General features: G+C 41.7%; 1 protein-coding gene across 1 annotated transcript in view; it reads right to left on the bottom strand.

The window, feature by feature from the left end:
- LOC115205893 (glutamate receptor ionotropic, kainate 4-like) overlaps positions 1 to 22,409 on the bottom strand; it is a 214,792-nt gene that overhangs the window by 69,472 nt on the left and 122,911 nt on the right. Inside the window, exon 7 of the mRNA XM_029772314.1 lies at positions 1,964 to 2,125. Coding sequence (XP_029628174.1) covers positions 1,964 to 2,125 — 162 coding nt within the window. The remainder of the gene's footprint in view (positions 1 to 1,963; positions 2,126 to 22,409) is intronic.

Here is a 22,409-nt window from a genome sequence, read left to right as displayed (position 1 = left end):
TCGAATCCCCGAGCTGACAAGGTAAAAATCTGTCGTTCTGCCCCTGAACAAGGCAGTTAACCCACTGTTCCTAGGCCGTCATTGTAAATAAGAATTTGTTCTTAATTGACTTGCCTACTTAAATAAAGGTTAAATAAATAAATTAAATAAACATACAGGCCCCATCTGTGTATGTAAAGACAATTAACATGCATGATGTCATAGATTATACATGGGAGAGAGGGGGTATTTCACCGTTATATGTCTGTATAATAAAGTAATACGGCCTTAATGGCCCTGAACTGTTGTGCATATTGATATGGGACTATATAGATGATTGTGATGTATAGTAAACAATAAGCACCATATACAGTAAGGCCCATAGCAATTATAATTTCCATGATACATATCCTCCTTGCATAAGCCAATGTTGAATTGGACTGCGCTATAGGCAACAAGGTATACTGTACACAACAGCGAGTGTGTATAGTGGTTCAGTGTCATTTGGATTACTGGGAAAGTTGATGACAGCAACTTCCCAATCATAAACCAAGATTATGCACCATGTGACCTTCAAGGGAGATGTCACTTTGAAATCAAAGTAGGTCAGATGTTTTCAGATTTCAAAAGTAGTCTAATGTCAAAATGAATCCACATCTCACGCCATAGGTTGCGTAGATCCATATTGTGGATTGAGGCATATAACTGGATCTACAAAACAAATGGCCTGGGGTGTGGACCTATCTCAATAAAACAAATGGCCTGGCGTGTGGACCTATCTCAATAAAAAAATGGCTACCGTTCTTCCTCACCTCCCCCTCTTCCACCTCTCCACCTCTCTCATTCCATGACGTTGTGCAGCTAAGAGAGAGGGATCTTTAAATATGAAACCTGATATGAAAGAGCTCCCTGGAACACCGCAGATGAATAGCAGGGAGAGAAGGCGTAGCTCTCTCACTCTCTCTCTCGTTTTATTAGGGGCTCAAAGCTGTTATCCCTCCACTGCTCCTAGTGCTCTATCTGATAGACTACAAAACATCCTGTGATCAATTAAAGATAACTCCTAGTTAAGAGGGGAAATAAACAACTACAGAAAATCTACTGGTTTCTAAAAACAGCAGCCATTGATTTTTCAAAATCTTTCTTGAGGGCTTAATTAAGAAACAAAAATTCAATAAGCCCAATTAATTAATTACTCGTTGCTGTCTGTTAGATGTCAAATTAAACAAATATTCTTGTACACTTCTCGTTGACACAAGTATGGTGAATTCGGTTCAAAATAGTTCAAATGCAGCATGGAAGAATGCTATTAATGCTGTTAATGTTTTGTACTACACTACCACTCACGTATTCATTTAATAACCATGAGGCAATGAACTTTTTTTGACTAGTTAACGACTACACAGACAACTGTATTAAAGGCATAGAAAGACTTCAAGCCTTAACATTCTAACATTCGCAGACACGTGTAGGGATACTGTATAATATGGGAAAAGAGCTGGGTGTATTCAGGAGGATAAAACTTTTGCAGATAGATATTTAACAAAGGGAGAGGATCCTTTTCCCAAATCTAAACGCCACATCAGTGTTTCTTAATCCTGGTCCTGGCACTACACACCTGATTCCGCTAATCAACTCACCATTAAATTGTGATTAGTGGAATCAGGTTTGTAGTGCTAATGCAAAAAACAAAAATGTGCACCTTTTTGGGTTCCCAGGACCAGGATTAAGAAACGCTGTACTAGATAATAATATCTGTTCTGCATACATATCTGAACCCTCTGTTTGGTTGCAGATTGAAATGCAACTAATAGAGCTGAATTTCGAATTGCACATGCTATAGTGCGATTAGGAATCGTCAGGTCTATTTGTTACATTTCTACCTGCAACACTACAGAACCTTCAGATAGAAATGCAGTATGTTTTGTAGATCAGACATGATTGTCTAGCTGCTGTTCTACATAAATCTGAACCCTGGTCTCACCGGTGTGCCGGCGAAGGGGGCGTGGTCACAGTTTTCCTGCCAGGAACGGTTGAGGCTGAGAAGGAAATCCTGGAAAAAGGGATGTGTTCGGTTGAAGACGGAAAAGCCCAGAATGTTCACCCGCTCACTGGGCACGTCGTCCAATCGCAGCAGAGAGAATTCCTGCAGAGGGAGGAGTCAGAGGGTCAAAGGTATAATGGTATTAGGTACGTATATGATAAGGGCTTGGACATGTCCGACATAAATCACGTTTAGTTGCCGCGGTACGTGGAGATATCTGATTGAATGGAATATTGAATCAGTGTCAGGAAAAAGGGCACATGCTAATCTAATACGTTTAGCCCCAATTTCATTGATTTACTTGAAGTTTTATTATGTTAAGTTAATTTTTCTGGATGATTAAGATTCCTAACATGTACACAACCCACGTAATTCCTTCAGAGAGTGTGTGTGGGGTGTGCATGAATGTGGTGTGTGTGTGTGCATGTGTTCATTTAGTAGTTTAGTGCATATTCATTTGTGCGTGGGCATGTGTGTGCCGCCTGGAACAAGCCCATAGAAATGTGCTTGGATGAAAAACAACTCCTACTTTTGATGTCCCAAAGTTCAGTCTGGTGGCTCCCGAGCAGTAGGGAGGACGTCACCAGAAGGTTAATAGAGATATCAGCCTAGTCACCTTCAGGTGTCAGTGCCAGCACTACAGTCTATAACAGTGAAACCGCCTGTCACCTCGCTGGGCCCAGGGACAGATATGATACGTATAGAGGAGGAGGAAAAGGAGAGGAGAGGAGGAAAAGTGGCCAGGCTTCAGACAGTTCAGACAGAGACAAACTACTCTACTGTGGAAGGCAGGGGAGAGGAGGGGGTTAGAGGGCAGGAGGGGGTGTGTTTGTGTCTGTGCTGAGTCTGTGTGTGTGTGCGCATGCAAGCATGAGTGTGCTTGCATGCGTTTGTGTGTGTGTGTGTGTGCGAGCACGTGTCCAATCCTCAATAAGGGGGTTTGGGGCTGGTGAGTTGAGTGGGAACAGAATACCTCTGAGAACAAGAACCTCACAAGACACTGGCAGTAGCCTTTCAAATCCCAGGCCTTAGATAAGTTAGCGTGTTGGTGGGTTCCTCTGCAGCACTAGATCAAAGCCCAACTAAACTCTGGTGCTCTTACAACAAACACTAGCACAGTAGGAAAAGGTGAGTAGGCCACGGCGGAATGAAGGATACGTGTTGGGCTGGATTATTGTGAGAGAGAGAGTTGAGGAAGGAAAGAGACTAAGAGAGAAAATTGTCATGGTGGTGAGAGAGGGAGAGAGACAGAAGAGGGAGAGGATAAGAAAAATTAAGATAGAGAGCTGTGGGAGTTAGGAGGAAGGCATGACGGGCCCAACAGGAGAGATGGAAGGAGACTGTGACTGGCAAATGGCACCCTATTCCCTATGTGGCGCACTACCTTTGACCAGGGCCTGTAAGGAATAGAGTGCCATTTGGAACACATCCAGTCTTTTTATCAGAGCCCCTGAGGGAGAACAGGACAGGAGAAAGCCCCTGGTGAACTCCTTTAGCATTACTAGCTACAGACCGCAATGCAAACTGGCAGCCTTATGTCTTCCCTATCTAGACCAATAATACAATCCCATTTAGTGGTGACACAGCTCTTTTTTATTTACTCTCTCCTAGCCATGTTGTCTCTGTATCTGATTTAAAGTTTAAGGCGATTCGCTGCACCCCAATCGAAACTAATGCTACTAGCTTCCGATGTTTTGATATTGGCAGATTGTTTCTGCACTTTGTGCATTCAGGACATTGAGAACTATGATATTGAGGAGTGAAACACACAGCACTTGATGAAAGGAAAGCTGAGTTGAGCCTAATTCTTTATGAATGAGTATTAAAATAAACATGCCGAAAGATTCATTTATTCATTCATAAGAACATTTCCAACATGGATTGTGGTGTTGTTCACAGCCCTTAGTACAATTGGAACTACCCCCCACATCTTAAAGCATTTAATCACCTCCAATATTTATCATGAATATATTTAATTCTGAAAATAGCATAATCTATGGCCACTGGCCCTTCTTATATGGCAACTATAAAAACAATGACGAGTGGATACATTTTACACAGACACACCAATTCACTTCGCTTTCTTTAACCCTTTACACTCCTGGGAATTGGCCTATATGGACACAGCTAAATTGAAATGTTTCTTACAGAAGAAATATAAAAAGCATATGCATAACCATGGTAGCAATTAAAAGGGAACCGTTTGGAGATTATAGGAAAAGTATTACACTAAAGATGAGGACAACAGTTCACCTGACAACATTACACTGTTGATTTTATGTGCGCTTTACATTTACGGTTCCTATTTAGGTGCTTACCAGTGTCCAAATCTGCAATTTTCAACCCGTATACGGGTACAAGTGTAAAGGGTAATAACATTGGAACATTTGAGTTACAGTCCTCACCACACCTTTATTGACTACCATCTGCACACTGGTGACAGTTTCATGGTCTTCCCATCACTTGTCCCCAGTGTACCCTGACAAGCCCAACGGGAGTGGCCCCATAATTACTCTTCAAGTGCACTTTAATAGATCATTAGGAGAGAAGCCTGTGCAAACGAGCCGGTCATTAAGTATGCCCCTCCTGGGTGCAGTCAAACACATGAAACACAAGGTCACCAAATATCCACCTGCGGCGTCTGGAGAAACCTAGCTAGCACAAGCGGTGTGCAGTGCTATGAAAAAGTATTTGCCCCTTTCTGATTTTCTCTATTTTCCCATATTTTTTTATACTAAATGTTATCAGTTCAACCTAAACTGAATATTAGATAAAGGGAACCTGAGTTTACAATTAACCCCAAAAATGTATACTTACTTTATTTATTTAATTAACAAAGTTATGCAACACCCAATTCCCCTGTGTGAAAAAGCAACTGCCCCCTTGCCCTCAATAACTGGTTGTGCCACCTTTACTGAAATGACTGCAACCAAATGCTTCCTGTAGTTGTTGATCAGCCTCTCACATCGCTGTGGAGAAATCCTGGCCCACTCTTGCATGCGGAACTACTTTAACTCAACGACATGTGTGTGTTTCAAGCATGAACTGCTCGTTTCAAGTCTTGCCACAACCTCTCAATTGGGATAAGCTCTGGACTTTGACTAGGCCATTCCAAAACTTTAAATGTGTTGCTTTGCTTTTTAATCATTTTCATGTAGACTTGATTGTGTGTTTTGGATCATTGTCTTGCTGCATGACCCAGCTGCGCTTCAGCTTCAGCTCACAGATGGATGGCCTGACATTCTCCTGTAGAACTCTCTGATACAGAGCAGAATTCACGGTTCCTTCTATTAAGGGAAGTCGTCCAGGTCCTGAGGCAGCAAAGCATCTCCAAACCATCACGCTACCACCACCATGCTTGACCGTTGGTATGAGGTTCTTACTGTGGAATGCACTGTTTGGTTTTCGCCAGACATAATGGGACCCATCTCGTCCAAAAAGTTGACTCGAGTTTGCCAAAAACCACCTGGAAGCACCTGGATGATAATCAATAATCTTGGAAGAATGTTCTATGGACAGATGAGTCAACAGTATAACTTTTTGGACGACATGGGTCCCATTATGCCTGGCGAAAACCAAACAAACAAGCATTCCACAATAAGAACCTTATACCAACAGTCAAGCATGGAAGGGGTAGTGGGATGGTTTGGGGATGCCACGGCCACGTGACTCACCGTCTGCAGGAGCGATCCATTTTCGTGTACCTAATAAAACCGAAAGTGCCTTCAGAAAGTATTCACACCCATTTACTTTTTTCCACATTTTGTTGTGTTACAGCCTGAATTTGGGTTAAATTGAGATTTTGTGTGACTGGCCTACCCACAATAGCCCATAATGTCAAAGGGGACATTTTTACAAATTAATAAAAAATGTAAAGCTAAAATGCTTTAGTCAAATAAGTATTTAACATGATTTTTGAATGACTACCTCATCTTTGTACCCCATACAATAATCTGTAATGTCCCTCAGTTGAACAGTGAACTCAGATTCAACCACAAAGACCAGGGAGGTTTACCAAAGGCCTCACAAAGAAGGCCACCTATTGGTAGATGGGTCAAAATTTTAAAAAAGCACACATTGAATATCCCGCATGGTGAAGTTATTAATTACACTTTGGATGGTGTATCAATACACCCAATCACTACAAAGATACAGGCATCCTTCCTAACTCAGTAAGAAAACCGCTCAGGGATATCACCATGAGACCAATGGTGACTTTAAAACAGTTACAGAGTTTAATGGCTGTGATAGGAGAAAATGGATCAACAACATTGTAGATACTACACAATACTAACCTAAATGACAGGAGCATCCAAGCATACTCCAAGATTAGCTTGTACAGAATAAAAATATTCCAAAACATGCATCCTGTTTGCAATAAGGCTCTAAAGTAAAAAAAAATCCAACACATCACTGAGTACCACTCTTCATATTTTCAAGCATATTGCTGGCTGCATCATGTTATGGATATGCTTGTCATCAAACTATGGAGATTTCTTTGGGATAAAAATAAATGGAATAGAACTAAGGACAGGAAAAGTCCTAGAGCAAAACATGGTTCAGTATGCTTTCCAACAGACACTGGGAGACAAATTCACCTTTCAGCAGGACAATAACCTAAAACACAAGCCCAAATATACACTGGAGTGGCTTACCAAGATGACATTGAATGTTCCGGAGTCTCTTAGTTACACTTTTGACTTAAATTGGCTTGAAAATCTATGGCAAGACTTGAAAATGGCTGCCTAGCAATGATCAACAACAACCTTGACAGAGCTTGAAGAATTAAAAAAATCTATTTAGATTTCATGCTGTAACACAACAAAATGTGGAATAAGCAAAGGGGTATGAATACTTTCTGAAGGCACTGTACACACGTGTACATGCACGCACACACAAACCCCACCCATCCACCCACCCACCCTTCCTTACCTGACCCACAACCCCCTCCCACCCCCTCACAGTCACACACACACAATCGTACACACATCCCTGCTTGCATAAAGAGCAGCATAAAGACAGAGAGTAAGTGTGAGAGAGGGGCTGGCCCCGGTAGCCTCCAGCTGCCCCGCGACAGTCCCTGGCAGCCAGTGAGGGGTGCTGGGTGAGGTGCTGAGAGGCTGGCGATGGGCCCCCTGACACAGCCTGTCACCTGGAGATCAATCAGAAACGAGGAGCTGGGCCAACCCGCTGTTCACCTGCTGGCACCTCCTGGACTCTCTTAATAACACAGGCAGACTAACAGACACACACATGCATGCAGACAAATGCATGCGCGCCTCAGACAGGCAGGCACATGCCTACACACAAAAAACTCTCCCACATTCTGTTTGTTGTGGTGTATCCAAGCTGAGAGCTGAATAATGAGCTCCCCAGAGACCTGGCTGTTACCTTACTGTTGTGCACTGTCAGGGACCACACACACACACACTCACACAGCTGCTTGGGGCCCACCAACAGGGGCCACACAGCTAGACTCCTTCTCCTGCAATCTATCAAAAACTATTTGTTTTGTAATGCTGAGCAAACTTGCTAACAAACAATTTTGTTTGTAAATATATAGAATCTAACACAATTTCAATGCCTGTCAGGTAATCTTCCATTAGTAAAGACCCTTTGTGTGACATACTGTACTTGCTAAGCTATGTTTGCTAATAAGCAAACACACAAAATCTAACCTTATTTTGAAGGAAACTCAGACTTGTCCCTGTTTCCATTGATCTAGTTTTCTCAAATAGGATGGAAGTGTCAAGATTATAGTGAGCTTGCATAATCTAAGCTCCAGGAGCATCCAAGCATACTCCAAGATAGAATTAGACTACATTTCAGCATGCACATAGGATTGTGTTCTATAAACTGTACATCTTGAGAGGCTAATTGTATAACAGCAGCAATGTCAAGAAGTTAACATAAAAAAGGATGTAAGCATTAGCAAGCAGTACAGCTCAATGTCAAGAAGCTAATGCAGAGTAAGAAGCTAGCACAAAATAAATTGAAAACCAGCTCAGTGTTCAACACCATAGTGCCCACAAAGCTCATCACTAAGCTAAGGACACTGGGACTAAACACCTCCCGCTGCAACTGGATCCTGGACTTCCTGACGGGATGCCCCCAGGTGATAAGGGTAGGAAACAACATATCTGCCATGCTGATCCTCAACACTGGGGCCCCTCAGGGGTGTGTACTTAGTCCTCTCCTGTACTCCCTGTTCACCCGTGACTGCGTGGCCAAGCTCCATCACCTTCATTAAGTTTGCTGACGACAACAGTGGTAGGCCTGATCACCGACAACGATGAGACAGCCTATAGAGAGGAGGTTAGAGACGCCAGGACAACAACCTCTCCCTCAATGTGAGCAAGACAAAGGAGCTGATTGTGGACTATAGGAAAAGGAGGGCCAAACAGGCCCCCATTAACATCGACAAGACTGAAGTGGAGCGGGTCGAGAGTTTCATGTTCCTTGGTGTCCACATCACAAACGAATTATCACGGTCCAAACAAACCAAGACCGTTGTGAAGAGGGTACGACAACACCTTTTAGTCCCAGTGTCCTTAGCTTAGTGATGAGCTTTGTGGGCACTATAGTGTTGAACAATGAACAACATTCTCACATAGGTGTTCCTGTACAACAGAAAGGCACTGCATGGGAAGAAAAACAACCACTTAAAACGGCAAACTTTGCTGGTGATCGAAGCTACTGGAGGAAGTTGATGGTAGTCAGATCTGGAGCTTGAGGATGCTGATGGTGATGACGATGGTCCCTCATGGAACATCCTCCTGGTTTCTGGATGAGAAGAATGTCTGATAAGCTAAATGGGAAAGAGAAATCCATCCTATGCCTAACCAATCCAAAGACACCACTGGAGCGCAATACCAAGAGCTCCAGTGCCTCCTGATATTGTATCATATCTTTAAATTGGCATATTAATTTTCCCAATGATACAATATCAATTAATTATATCCTTTTGTACGGTGGAAGAAGACGGTAATGCCTTCTCATCCCAGGCAGCTCTGTCTGTGTGCAATAATGAAATCCAATTCTAGTGGCACAGTGATTACACTAATAGTTGGAATGTTCACGCAGTGTTTTGGGCAATAAGTCATTTCATGCTCATATCAATTGCCATGTAAATTCAGTCAGTGGCTCCAAAGCGTCCTGCTCCCTCTTAATTACAAAGACTGGGGAGTAAGGAGCGTCCCTACATTTCAGCACAGCTCTCACACTCATTATGTATGGAGGTAATACTGGAATTGTCAACAGTAAAAATTGGTATCTATGGATCAGTCCCAAATGACACCCTATTCCCTATGTACCCCATGGTCAAAAGATGTGTACTATTAAGGGAATAGGGTGCTATTTGGGACGTAAGCTATGAGAGTAATACAGTATCATATTCCTGTGGGTTCATAGGAGATGACGGAAATTATGCATGCAATGCTTCTATTACTGCACATCTCAGCGCAGCACAGTGGGAGTTGATGTATTACCTTTATTTGAAATTGTTTAATAGGGGCATATATCAAAAACAAGTAGACTTTTCTGCTGAGTGTTAATTATATAAATGACCGCTCTCGGATCCATTATTCAGAGAATTATGGCTGAGCCTGCAACAATAATAGCCCATTTGTAAGGCGGAAGAAACATAATCTCCTGAAAAATCTAGAAGTGGACAAGGCCGCAATCTCCATGAATTTTGCGGAGTACAGCATACAGTATGCTGAAAATATGAACTGCAATTCTTAAAAAAAAAATGTTTTTTTACACTATCTCCATCCTGTCTCCAATCCCGGTAAAACAAGGCAAAAGAAACAGAAAACCCAAGCGAGAAATACTATAAAAAAGGAACTATTCCACTCCAATTACAAATTAATGCTGCTCTCTGTATGAAAAGCTCTGAGGTAAGGAATCCTAAACACAGAGACAATTTGCGGCGAGACAGAAAACACTGAAATATGGATGACAAATCTTGTACTTTTGCGGCACTGGGTTCACGCCAAAGATTGCCTGGGGTCGTCTCGTCTGGTGGTATGTGAGAGATGAGCCTCACAGCATGTGGGTTGGACTCAGACGAGACAAGACAGCAGGGTTAATCTCACAGAGCCGATGGAAATGAGAGAGGAGCTAAACACTCATTTTAGTGAGCCCTGAGCGCTTGCTATCGATCTCTGGAGGCCAAGTGACTCCCCTGATACTCTGGACCGAGCCCTGCAGCACTTTGTCACCTACGGTATGGACAAGACAGGCTGATGAATACCGAGGAGAGGAGGTTATTTCGCCCTGGCCAAGGAAATGGCTCCTACTGATGATGCCAGGTACTCAACAGTTTCAGATGAAACTGATACAACACAACTTTATTTGTCCGTTGGATCAAACGGAAATTAGTCTTCTGCTCTCACCCCCATCCCCCATCAGACAACACAAACACACACACACCTTTTGATTTGAGATAGATCCAACACAGACCTAGACAAGGTCATACTGCCAGTACCGTTATCTCTATTATCAGTTAAAGATAATTATTTATCGACCAGATTGTTCGCCTTGGCAGAGACAAGTGATAATTACAATACAGTAATATGTCAAAATGAGAGCTCCATTATGCCAATTCATGTAAGCCAAGTAGCCAAGAGGTTGGCGATGCAAGCGTAAACATCGCTAATGGTTCTGAAGTAAAAGCTGAAGGAGCGGTAACACAAAAGCGTAGCTAGCTCTTGGCATAAGACAGACCATTTAATAGAGAGACTCCATTTCAAAGAGAATGAAATGTGGGAAGAAGGGTCACGCAACAAGGGCCGCCGCTGATTTAGAGGGTTTTCGATTTACAAAGTAAAAGAAAAGTAAGAACTAAAAGCTTCCAGCTTTTCCACAGTTTTCAATACTAATTAACAAGCTCCATTTGAATAAGTGAATACACACACACACGTACGCACTTACCCACCCACGCACACGCACAGACACACACCATTTGGATAAGTGAATGCACGCACACTCGTGCGAGCACACGCACGGGCGCACACTCTCGGGGGCCAGAGTGGTGTCACACTTTTCCCCATCCTTATCTAACACAGCTGATTAAACGAATTGCATTTTAAACTGAAGATTATGATTAGTTGATTATTGGAGTCAGATGGAGCAAAAGATTGGTGTCAATCAGGCCCCCCAAGGACTGGAGTTGCCCATCCCTGCTCTGGGGCATTTACAGGCATTATACTGTATATGGAGAATTACTGTCATAATAGAACATAACTGTATGTAAAGGGCATAAAGGAAATGCCTCTGATGGGGGGAATGGGAAGCTATAGCAGGCAATGCTATCAACACTGAGCCATGAAGACATTCGCACAGGGGAGAGAGAAAGAGAGCTGCAATGAGGGCGACACACAGTAATCAATAGTCTTGCTGACTTCAGATATAAACTAAAAAGTTTAAGAGGAAGCAGTAAAGTTAGGTGCTAAATGGTTTGTCTCCATTTAGGAAAAACATTTGTATCTCTGTCACATTGCCCCATAAATGCATTTTGCCCCCTGGCTGGATTTTATCTGCACTGACAACAATGCAGAGTAATCTTCCCCCTCGAGTACAAGGAAGCAATGCTTAAGTGAACACATCATGCCAGCATTAGCATATGACAAAATAATGGCATACTTTATATTCTGACGAGAGGCTCCTCTCTCTGTTGTCACCTTTCCATGTAGCCTTTTAACTTTTCTATTACTCAGTTGGCTGATTCTCAAACTCTGTGTCTAAACACGGAAATATGAACTTTACATAAGCTGTTTGTCAGGAATTAATTAAATCCCAAATAATTTTGGGTGTCACAGTGGAATGACTTTTAAAGCATTTTGAATGGCAAGGTTTGGGAGTCTTAAATGGCATGTAGTCATAGAGACAACAGAGATGTGGTGTTGTGTTTTTTTTGTAATCCACCGTTCAGTCAAGCTGGTGTTAGAGAATTGCTCTACGGGCGACATTTTCCTCTCGCAAACACTGTGCTGTGAGCAAACACAGTAACATTCAAAAAGACGAGATGAGTAACATTTGAATATGCAGCGCAATGTATGTTGAACCAGTTTTATTCAATATTTTTATATAATGTCTGTCATATTGTAATGATCAGTGTTACTTCTTGTAACCGCTATGGACAGTATAGGTTTCAAAGACCAGCAAGCTGATACACATGTGAATTGTCTCTGTACACTGTATTTGTACTATGTGAGTGTGTGAGTTAGAGGGGAAGATAACGAGAGTGTATGTGTGAAAGAGAGAGAAAGGGAGAGAGAGAAAAATGGTGAGGGTGAGAGAAAAAGAGAGAGAGAGAGAAAGAGAGAAAGAAAGAGTGAGAGAGAGAAAAAGAGAGGAGAGAGTGAGAGTGAGATAAATACAAATTTCAACTGGACTGTATTGGCATATTTCAACACAAACTTCAACCAATCATACTGCAGAGATGACACTGACTGTTCACAAAAATAATAAAAATCAGGAAGCATGGCGAAGCCAAGTCCCAAGAAGGCACAGAAGAAACGCAGGGAAACTTTAACGCCAAACACATAATGGGGATTAACTATTAAAGGGGGGTTGAACTTCCTGATTTGGCCTCATTTTTCGGCTTGGTCATTAAGAAACGCAGCAGCCATGACTAAAACCAAATGAGAGTTGTCTTGGGGGGGGGGGGGGGGGGGGGGTTAATGTGGGTGTCTCTCTTCTGTGTGTGTGTTCGCACGTGGCAAGCGGTCTGTACATTCACTTTGCCAAAACAGTACACAGCTACAGTCACTCACCTTTATAGATAACTTGAAACAGTCTAACCAGGTCTTGCCTTGAAGTTGCCTAGGCTAGCTAGCCAAAATATTTTGCCAATTAACTTCAGCCGGCTGGTGTGCGACCGTGGCAAAATTGATTTGACATTGGATAGCCTATCACTGGGGCTAGTTAGAGACCATCATTAAATTACACAATGTAAATGGGACTATATTTTAGTTGTCTCATTAAATTATTTTAATATTTGTAAATTCATTTCTACAATTTATAGTACATCGTGTAATTTACTGATGGTCTCTAACTAGCCCCATTAGGAATATCGTATGTCAAACCAAATTGACCATGGGCATTACGATCAGTCGCATGCAGTTGTGCTTCGAATTTATGATTACTTGTTTGCTGCCAGCTGTGGGCATGTAGGCAGGATTAAAATAAACCCAATCCAATAAAAATTCAAGGTACCCTTCATTCTGTGACATAACATTTTTTCCAATCATCTTGCAAATCTCTGTTTTGGATGAGACTGAATTTATAACCAAAATGATCCTATTTACACTTAGAACTATTTATTCTATTGATTTTTATTCTAACTCATACTGATGGCATATGGGCCCTTTTCAAGTTGCTCTTTAAAGAAAATCATCAGCAATGCTTCAGAAGTTAAAACCAACCATTGCTCAGTGCACAAAGGTTCCCAGCAAGCCCCAAAAAACGCAGGTGTGTTTGTGTGAGAGTGAGAGAGAGTGTGTGAGTGTGTGAGTGTGTGAGTGTGTGAGTGAGTGAGTGAGTGAGTGAGTGAGTGAGTGAGTGAGTGAGTGAGTGAGTGAGTGAGAGAGAGAGAGAGAGAGAGAGAGAGAGAGAGAGAGAGAGAGAGAGAGAGAGAGAGAGAGAGAGAGAGAGAGAGAGAGAGAGAGAGAGAGAGAGAGAGAGAGAAAGAGAGAGAGAGGTTTGTGTGCCTGCATGTGCACATGTTGTGTCACGACACTATGCCACTGGCTGTTATACAGTACATAGCCTTCTTCCCGGCAGTGGTAGATAAGCAGGCGGCAAGGCCACCCTGCCATCCCTCTCCTCTGTGTGTTTGGCTGTGCATGTGTGCATAAATGCATGCGTGTGTGTGACAGCGAGATACACCGTCAGCTCTTCCTCAAGCATGGATGCATGAAAATAACAGCTTTGACAAGAGAGATCATGGGTGTGTGGCGAGGAAATAAAACATGAAGAACAAAACAAACAGGAAGAAAATGGCCCCCGCTAGGCGACGGGCTTAATATATGTTAACCAAGCCATGCGCGCCTAACCTTCAAAGGACATTAGGCATCTTGCTGACGGAAGACGAGGCGCTGTGCATAACCTGACGTGATTTATTCAATCTTGACGAGTAGTTTGAATTGGAGGGCACAAATCACTCTGATGCACACACGCATGCACACGCATATACACCCACACACCAAATGGGGGAGGGCAGGAAAGTGAATATGGACGATTCTCTCTACATATAGGTGAGGAAAGGTCTATCAGGTCTGCCATCGTATAGGCTATGAAGAAATTAGCAAGGGGAGCGCTGCTCAAAATGCTGTGGCTCTCCTCCTGGACAGCCGCTCAAAGCCACTTACTTCAAAATCAAAAATGTATTTTAATAACTTTTCACTTTGAATGACAGTGCCGAGTTTACATTAAGGCTCAAACTGTTGTCGGCTGATGCTAAGTAGACAACACTACTGTAATGGCTCGTAAACCGCAAACCGCACAGATAGGTGCTCATTAACGCAGCCTGTTCGCAACTCCTTTCTCCACTACCTTGCCAGACTAATTCCGACTGCATCATTAACTGAAGTGATTGTTTCTTGATTATTCATTACTTTCCGGACGGCGTGGCCCCTATCCTTCGGAGGCAGGAAAGGTAAATTAATGTTGCGAGGGAACACATGGTCCGTCTCATAATAAGCTGGCTATCTGGGCTGATGTGTTAATGAAGGAATTCACAGTGAAAGAATTCATCGCTCTCCCCTAGGCGGCATACATCCAAGCGCATTACCCGTAATGATTTCTCATTGATGGTCATTCTCCGTCATCCATCTCCCTGGCCCCGGGGACAGTAATAACTCATCGACTGGCCTGTCTTTAAGTGACACATACACTGAGTGTACAAAACATTAGAAACACCAAGGAGTTACTATAAGAGAACGAGGGAGGGATGGTAAAAGTGTGTGTGTGTGTGTGTGTGTGTGTGTGTGTGTGTGTGTGTGTGTGAGAATCATGTCTACTGACTGAACTGATTCCACTGGATTAACCTTCTCCATGGCTCCTTTCCTATAACCTTACCTAAGCCTCTCTCAATACGGGACCCCCATGGAGGAAAATGTGGAGAGTCAATGTAGAAAACTCACGTTGATGTTATTTGAGTGGACATGGATCCCTCTCCCACAGTTTCAGCTGCCCTTTTTAATGTCCACAGTATTAGCAGCTACTCACAGCACTGCCACTCAATGATCCTCGGTTTCAATGACCCTGCCAAGGTCCACAAGTCACGTATGCGCACACACACACACACACACACACACACACACACACACACACACACACACACACACACACACACGCTCACTGACGCCGACAGGCGCGCACACATGAAAATAAGGCTGTTGAGTTCATTTGCAAAATGTTGGGGATTTGAGGTACTTAACTTGTACACAAACACCACCCCCACACACCCAAAGATACAGGCAAATATGATGTTGGACAAGACAATGCTGCTCATTGGGTTTCTATCAATGGGTTGTAAGTTATGTTCCATTGTCCTCTGAGGAGCTTGTCTGTAATCCTCTAAAACAACATGGCCATGACAGACAGAGAGACAGTAAGAAAAATAGGAATGGCTGCTGCAATCTCCTCCCAGCGCACTCCTTAATCAATCAGCCAGCATCGCATCTCTGAATGACTGCACTTAGGAAACAAACAACCGAGACAAACAAAGCAAAACAAACATGAAGATAAATATTATCCTTGAATCCCTGAAAAGTGACACCAGAATCCTGTTTCAGAAGTAATTTGCAGAGTGCCCCCCTTTTTTATGAGCCATATCTTGAGATGATTTGAGGAAACAAATTAGGCACACAAATGGAGTGTCAGGTCATTTGTCACAGTGTGTGTCAAAGGGCTAGCGCTCCGGCTGCAGATGTATGGTGATGTCAGAGGAAGAGAGGAGCATGCTGGGTAAAGCAGGGGGAGATGTGATACCTGATGGGAATACACAGGCTCATGGGAGGGGGACTGATTTCAGTGTTACAAGCCTACTGTGTTGCATAGATAAATGTTCTGCATGATCCTTCTTAAGATTATGAATGAGTAGGTGAATGAAAATGATCATTGGTAGAATGTGTTGGCTGTGTAACAAAGTAGATGGTTGATTCATGTTCTGCATGGTTGCTTGTACTATTAAAACCCGAGGTGAATGAAAATGACTTATCATTCTTAGAAGGAAAATCCCTTACAAGCTTTTGAATTGTACAATATATTGGTTGTTGATTCCCTGCCACCTCACATTGGCATTTGGATTCACAATGTCAACAAAAACGCATTCTAACTGACAAATGAGTCATCATCGATGGTTACATATTGGCAATGAACGTGAGTACTGTACATGGCTAGGAAAATACATTACACTAAACCTAATCTGAATCTTTCTCCTGAAAACGAGATATATCTCTACTACTCAGCGTGGTACTTGGAGACGAATCAGACAATACAAGGAGTAACTTCCCAGGTTAACCATCAGTGACCGGCACAAGGCTTAAATAGATGATTTAGGAGTTATTGCACGTACAAATCACAGAGCAACCATTCCTTTATAGCTCTCATGGATGGCGTACATAACAGGAAACTACAATTAAAGACAAGTAAAGCTGTTCGTTGTTCAATTACCATTAAAACTAGCCAACTGAACTCCATTTCTGTAAGGAGCAGATTCATATATATATATAGATTCATATATATAGTTGAAGTCAGAAGTTTACATACACCTTAGCCAAATACATTTAAACTCAGTTTTTTAATCCAAATAAAAATTCTCTGTCTTAGGTCAGTTAGGATCACCACTTTATTTTAAGAATGTGAAATGTCAGAATAATAGTAGAGAGAATGATTTATTTCAGCTTTTATTTCTTTCATCACATTCCCAGTTGGTCAGAAGTTTACATATACTCAATTAGTATTTGGTAGCATTGTCTTTAAATTGTTTAACTTGGGTCAAATGTTTCGGGTAGCCTTCCACAAGCTTCCCACAATAAGTTGGGTGAATTTTGGCCCATTCCTCCTGACAGAGCTGGTGTAACTGAGTCAGGCTGGTAGGCCTCCTTGCTCGCACTCGCTTTTTCAGTTCTGCCCACAAATTATCCATTGGATTGAGGTCAGGGCTTTGTGATGGCCACTCCAATACCTTGACTTTGTTGTCCTTAAGCCATTTTGCCACAACTTTGGAAGTATGCTTGGGGTCATTGTCCATTTGGAAGACCCATTTGTGACCAAGCTTTAACTTCCTGACTGATGTCTTGAGATGAAGCTTCAATATATCCACATAATTGTCCTCCTCATGATGCCATCTATTTTGTGAAGTGCACCAGTCCCTTCTGCAGCAAAGCACCCACACTACATGATGCTGTCACCCCCATGCTTCACGGTTGGGTGTTATTCGGCTTGCAAGCCGCCCCCTTTTTCCTCCAAAGATAACAATGGTCATTATGGCCAAACAGTTCTATTTTTGTTTCATCAGACCAGAGGACATTTCTCCAAAAAGTACGATCTTTGTCCCAATGTGCAGTTGCAAACCGTAGTCTGTCTTTTTTATGGCGGTTTTGGAGCAGTGGCTTCTTCCTTGCTGAGCAGCCTTTCAAGTTATGTCGATATAGGACTCGTTTTGCTGTGGATATAGATACTTTTATACCTGTTTCCTCCAGCATCTTCACAAGGCCCTTTGCTGGGATTGATTTTCACTTTTCACTCCAAAGTACGTTGATCTCTAGGAGACAGAACACGTCTCCTCCTGAGCGGAATTCTTACATTTTTTAAAATCTTTATTTTAACAGGGAAAACAGACTGAGAACTGGATCTCTTTTACGGCTGTGCCCTGTGTAAACATGTTGACATGTACAGTTTTAGGCATACAGACAAGAACATACAAAACAAAGACACAATTCAACAGAAACAATCACAGACAACATCATATTGATCCTCCATAACATTTTTGAAATGGGCAAGGGACACCAGAGTGTCTAACTTAAGTTGGATCTGCAGTTTGTTCCATAAATAAGGTTAAAAGGAACTGAAGGCAGTCCTACCCAACTGTGGAGACCGCAGGAGTCTCTAATGTAATCCACATCTGTGATCTGGTTTTAAAATTAATATATCTAGTGGAAATTAATGATGATATATATGGAGGTAGTTTTAAAAGAAGTGCTTTATAAATAAACAAGAGAGCATGTTGCTCTCGCCTCACAGATAGAGAGGCCCAACCCACATGCTGATATAGGATACAGTGATGAGTTTTGTAACTATCACCCGTGATAAACCTGAGTGCACAATGGTAAATAGCATCCAGTGGATTTAACGTGTTTGCCGATGCATGCATATAGATAATATCACCATAATCTAAAACGGACATAAAAGTAGCCTGCACAATTTGTTTTCTATTTACAGAGGACAGACAAGCCCTGTTTCTGTAAAGGAACCCTATCTTGAATGAGCGTTTTTCCCAATTCAGTAACATGTTTTTTAAAAGAAAGCCTATCATCTAACCATACCCCCAAGTATTTATATGCAGAGACCTGTTTGATTTGAGTACCATCCAAGCTAGTGATTACAAAAGTGTTTCTAACTGAGAGTTTAGACCAAGAAAAAAACATGACATTTGTTTTTGTAGCGTTTAAAACAAGTTTAAGCTGTAAAGGAGACCCCTGTACTATCCTAAAATCAGACTCCAACAGCATTAAAGCTTGGTCCGCTGTTGAAGCAATAGAGTACATCACTGTGTCATCTGCATATAAATGGAATTTACAATATCTGACATCATCACCAATATTGTTTATATAAAGTGAGAACAATAGTGGGCCAATTATTGAACCCTGAGGGACCCCTTTAAGTAACTGTAAGGGGTCAGACTTGACCCTGTTGACCATGACGGCCTGAGTTCTATCTTTAAGATAGTCATAAAACCATCGGCAGGCATCAGTGCCCAGTCCTATGGATGACAGCTTACTCAAAAGGATAGCATGGTCTACAGTGTCAAAAGCTTTTGACAAATCTACAAACAACGCAGCACAGTGCTTTCTATCATCTAAGGCATTTGCAATATCATTTACAACAAGCATAGTGGCCGATGTGGTACTGTGTTTAGATCTAAAACCAGATTGATTGGTGCTAAGAATACTGTTAGCGGAAAGAAAAGATTGTAACTGTTTGTTGACTATAGATTCTAGGATCTTTGCCAGACAAGGGAGCCTAGAGATGGGTCGATAATTATCCAAATCACTACCGTCACCTCCCTTATGTAATGGCAGAACAAAAGCTGCTTTCCACACCTTAGGGATATTACCTGTGCTTAATGTTAGATTAAAAATGTGTGTCACTGAACCAGCAATGATAGGTGCAGCACACTTAAGTAAGTACGGGTGTAAATTGACAGCGCCTAAGGATTTCTTAGTATCAATGGCACACAGGGCAGCTAGAACCTCTGCTTCGGTTATTTTCTGGAAACTAAAAACAGGGTTACCATTTTTCAGAGTAACGGTTGAAAAGCAAGACGAAAAATCTACTAACTTGCCAGTACCACAATGGCCACTTTTCCTTTCAAATAAAAAACCAGCAGAGATGAAATGCTTATTAAAAGCATCACAAATATACTTTTTTTCACTTAGAATACAGGAGTCTGAGGTAATTTGCTTAGGAAGAGAAACAGCAGAATTCCCCCGTTTAAGTGAATTAACAGTTTTCCAGAATTTTGCAGGATCTCCTGCAGAATCTGTCATAGCATTAAGGAAGTCATTTGATTTTGTCTTTTTGACAGCTGCAGTATATTTATTTCTCAATTGCCTAAAAAACAGCCAATCAGCTGGAGTACCTGTTTTCCTCGCCAAGGCCCAGGCCCGATTATTTTGCAGGAAAATACCTGACAATTCAGGAGAGAACCAAGAACTGGTTCAATTTCTTACTCTGTGATTCTTAAGCGGGGCATGTTTATCAGACATAGAGATAAAAATAGAAGAGAAAAAAGCAAGGGCTAAAACCGGGTCCAGAAAGCAGCAAGTGGATAAAAACTCAGAGTGATATAAGTCAAGGATAAAAGCTTGCTGTGAGAAATGTTTATAATTTCTCTTAGAGATTATACAGGGATCAGAGTGTTTCAGCCTGGTATCTCTAATACAAGCAATAGGGCAGTGGTCACTGATATCATTTGCAAAAACCCCACTGGCTGTGTATTTATGGGGGGTATTTGTTAGAATAATGTCTAGTAGAGTTAAATGACGGCTGCATGGTCCCATGGTGTTTATACTTGCGTAGTATTGTTTGTACAGATTAACTTTGTACCTTCAGGCATTTGCAAATTGCTCCCAAGGATGAACCAGACTTGTGGAGGTCTACAATTTTTTTTCTGAGGTCTTGGCTGATTTCTTTTGATTGTCCCATGATGTCAAGCAAAGAGGCATTGAGTTTGAAGGTAGGCCTTGAAATACATCCACAGGCACACCGTCAATTGACTCAAATTATGTCAATTAGCCTATCAGATGCTTCTAAAGCCATGACATAATTTTCTGGAATGTTCCAAGCTGTTTGAAGGCACAGTCAACTTAGTGTATGTAAACTTCTGACTCACTGGAATTGTGATACAGTGAATTATAAGTGAAATAATCTGTCTGTAAACAATTGTTGGAAAAATTACTTGTGTCATGCACAAAGTAGATGTCCTAACCGACTTTCCAAAACTATAGTTTGTTAACAAGAAATGTGTGGAATGGTTGAAAAACGAGTTTTATCGACTCCAACCTAAGTGTATGTAAACTTCCGACTTCAACTGTATATACAGTACCAGTCAAAAGTTTGGACACACCTACTCATTCCATGGTTTTTCTTTATTTTTACTATTTTCTATATTGTAGAATAATAGTGAAGACATCAAAACTATGAAAAGCAGCCAACAAGTGCTCAGAATATGTGGAAACTTCTTCAAGACAGTTGGAAAAGCATTACAGGTGAAGCTGGTTGAGAGAATGCCAACAGTGTGCAAAACTGTCATCAAGGCAAAGGGTGGCTGCTTTGAAGAATCTCAAACATCAAATACATTTAGATTTGTTTAACACTTTTATGGTTACTATATGATTCCATATGTGTTATTTTATTGTTTTGATGTCTTCACTATTATTCTACAATGTAGAAAATAGTCAAAATAAAGAAAAACCCTTGAATGAGTAGGTGTGTCTAAACTTTTGACTGGTACTATATAACAGATTGCTCAGACACACATTGCTCATTGTGCCATTTTCAGTACAATATTACTTTTTAATTAGGAGTAAATGTTAACTGTTTCAAAGCATTATGACAATTGTAGTCTGATTGTTACTGAGTCAAAAAAACATCTAAAGTGTGGATTATGGTTCAAATTTGGATGACTGCATTCCAGGATGTTACTTATGAATACCTTGGTTAATCTTAATGAATTAAAAACTATTCACAGCTTCAGTAATTTAAACTCACAAATGTGTTGCATCCAAATGAGACCCACTGTATCTGTTAAGATCTCTGGATTAGCTACCACACATATCAATTTGAATACGTTCCAACTTCCCAGACAGCTCATTGTAGGTGCAGGTGACAGTCAGGGATGTGATAGTGAGAGAGACGGAGACAGAGACAGAGAAAGAGACAGACAGATAGAGATAGAGATGGAGAGAGACAGACAGAGCTAGAGAGAGATGATATATAGAAAGATATAACACAGAGGATGTGGGGAGTGACTATCTCTCATCCTCTGGAGCGGCTGATCACAAAATTGTCCTATCACCACATCTAAGCTAGTGACAAATTACAAATGTCTACTCCCCCAGCCGATGCACAAATTGGGCTGCTGCAATATCTGGGACATGGGATTTAATTTCTTACAGTGCCCCACAGCCATTCGGTCTGCCATCACAGGCACCAGCACTGACACCTACGTTACACATCAGGGTTGTGTTCATTAGGAAACAACTGGAAGAAAACGGACTGAAATAGGGAGGGACTACCCTGGACGTGTTCAATTAAATGTTTGTTTTTTTGTTTGTTTTTACATTTAACCTGTTTTTAACTAAGCAAGTCAGTTAAGAACAAGTTCTTATTTACAAGGACGGCCTACACCGGCCAAACCCGGATGATGCAGGGCCAATTGTGCGCCGCCCTATGGGACTCCCAATCACGGCCGGTTGTGATACAGCCTGGAATTGAACCAGGGTGTCTGTAGTGATGCCTCTATCACTGAGATGCAGTGCCTTAGACTGCAGTGCCACTCGGGAGCACCATTTTCCAATAAGACACGCTCATTTTCATTTTCAGTTGCAAAATGTTTAAACAGTTTCTGATTTGGGCCAGCCACCATATATTT

The sequence above is a fragment of the Salmo trutta genome, chromosome 13 (assembly GCF_901001165.1).
Source record: "Salmo trutta chromosome 13, fSalTru1.1, whole genome shotgun sequence".
NCBI lineage: Eukaryota > Metazoa > Chordata > Actinopteri > Salmoniformes > Salmonidae > Salmo > Salmo trutta.
The sequence above is the reverse complement of the archived record's forward strand: the minus strand, read 5'-3'. Positions and strand labels throughout refer to the sequence as shown.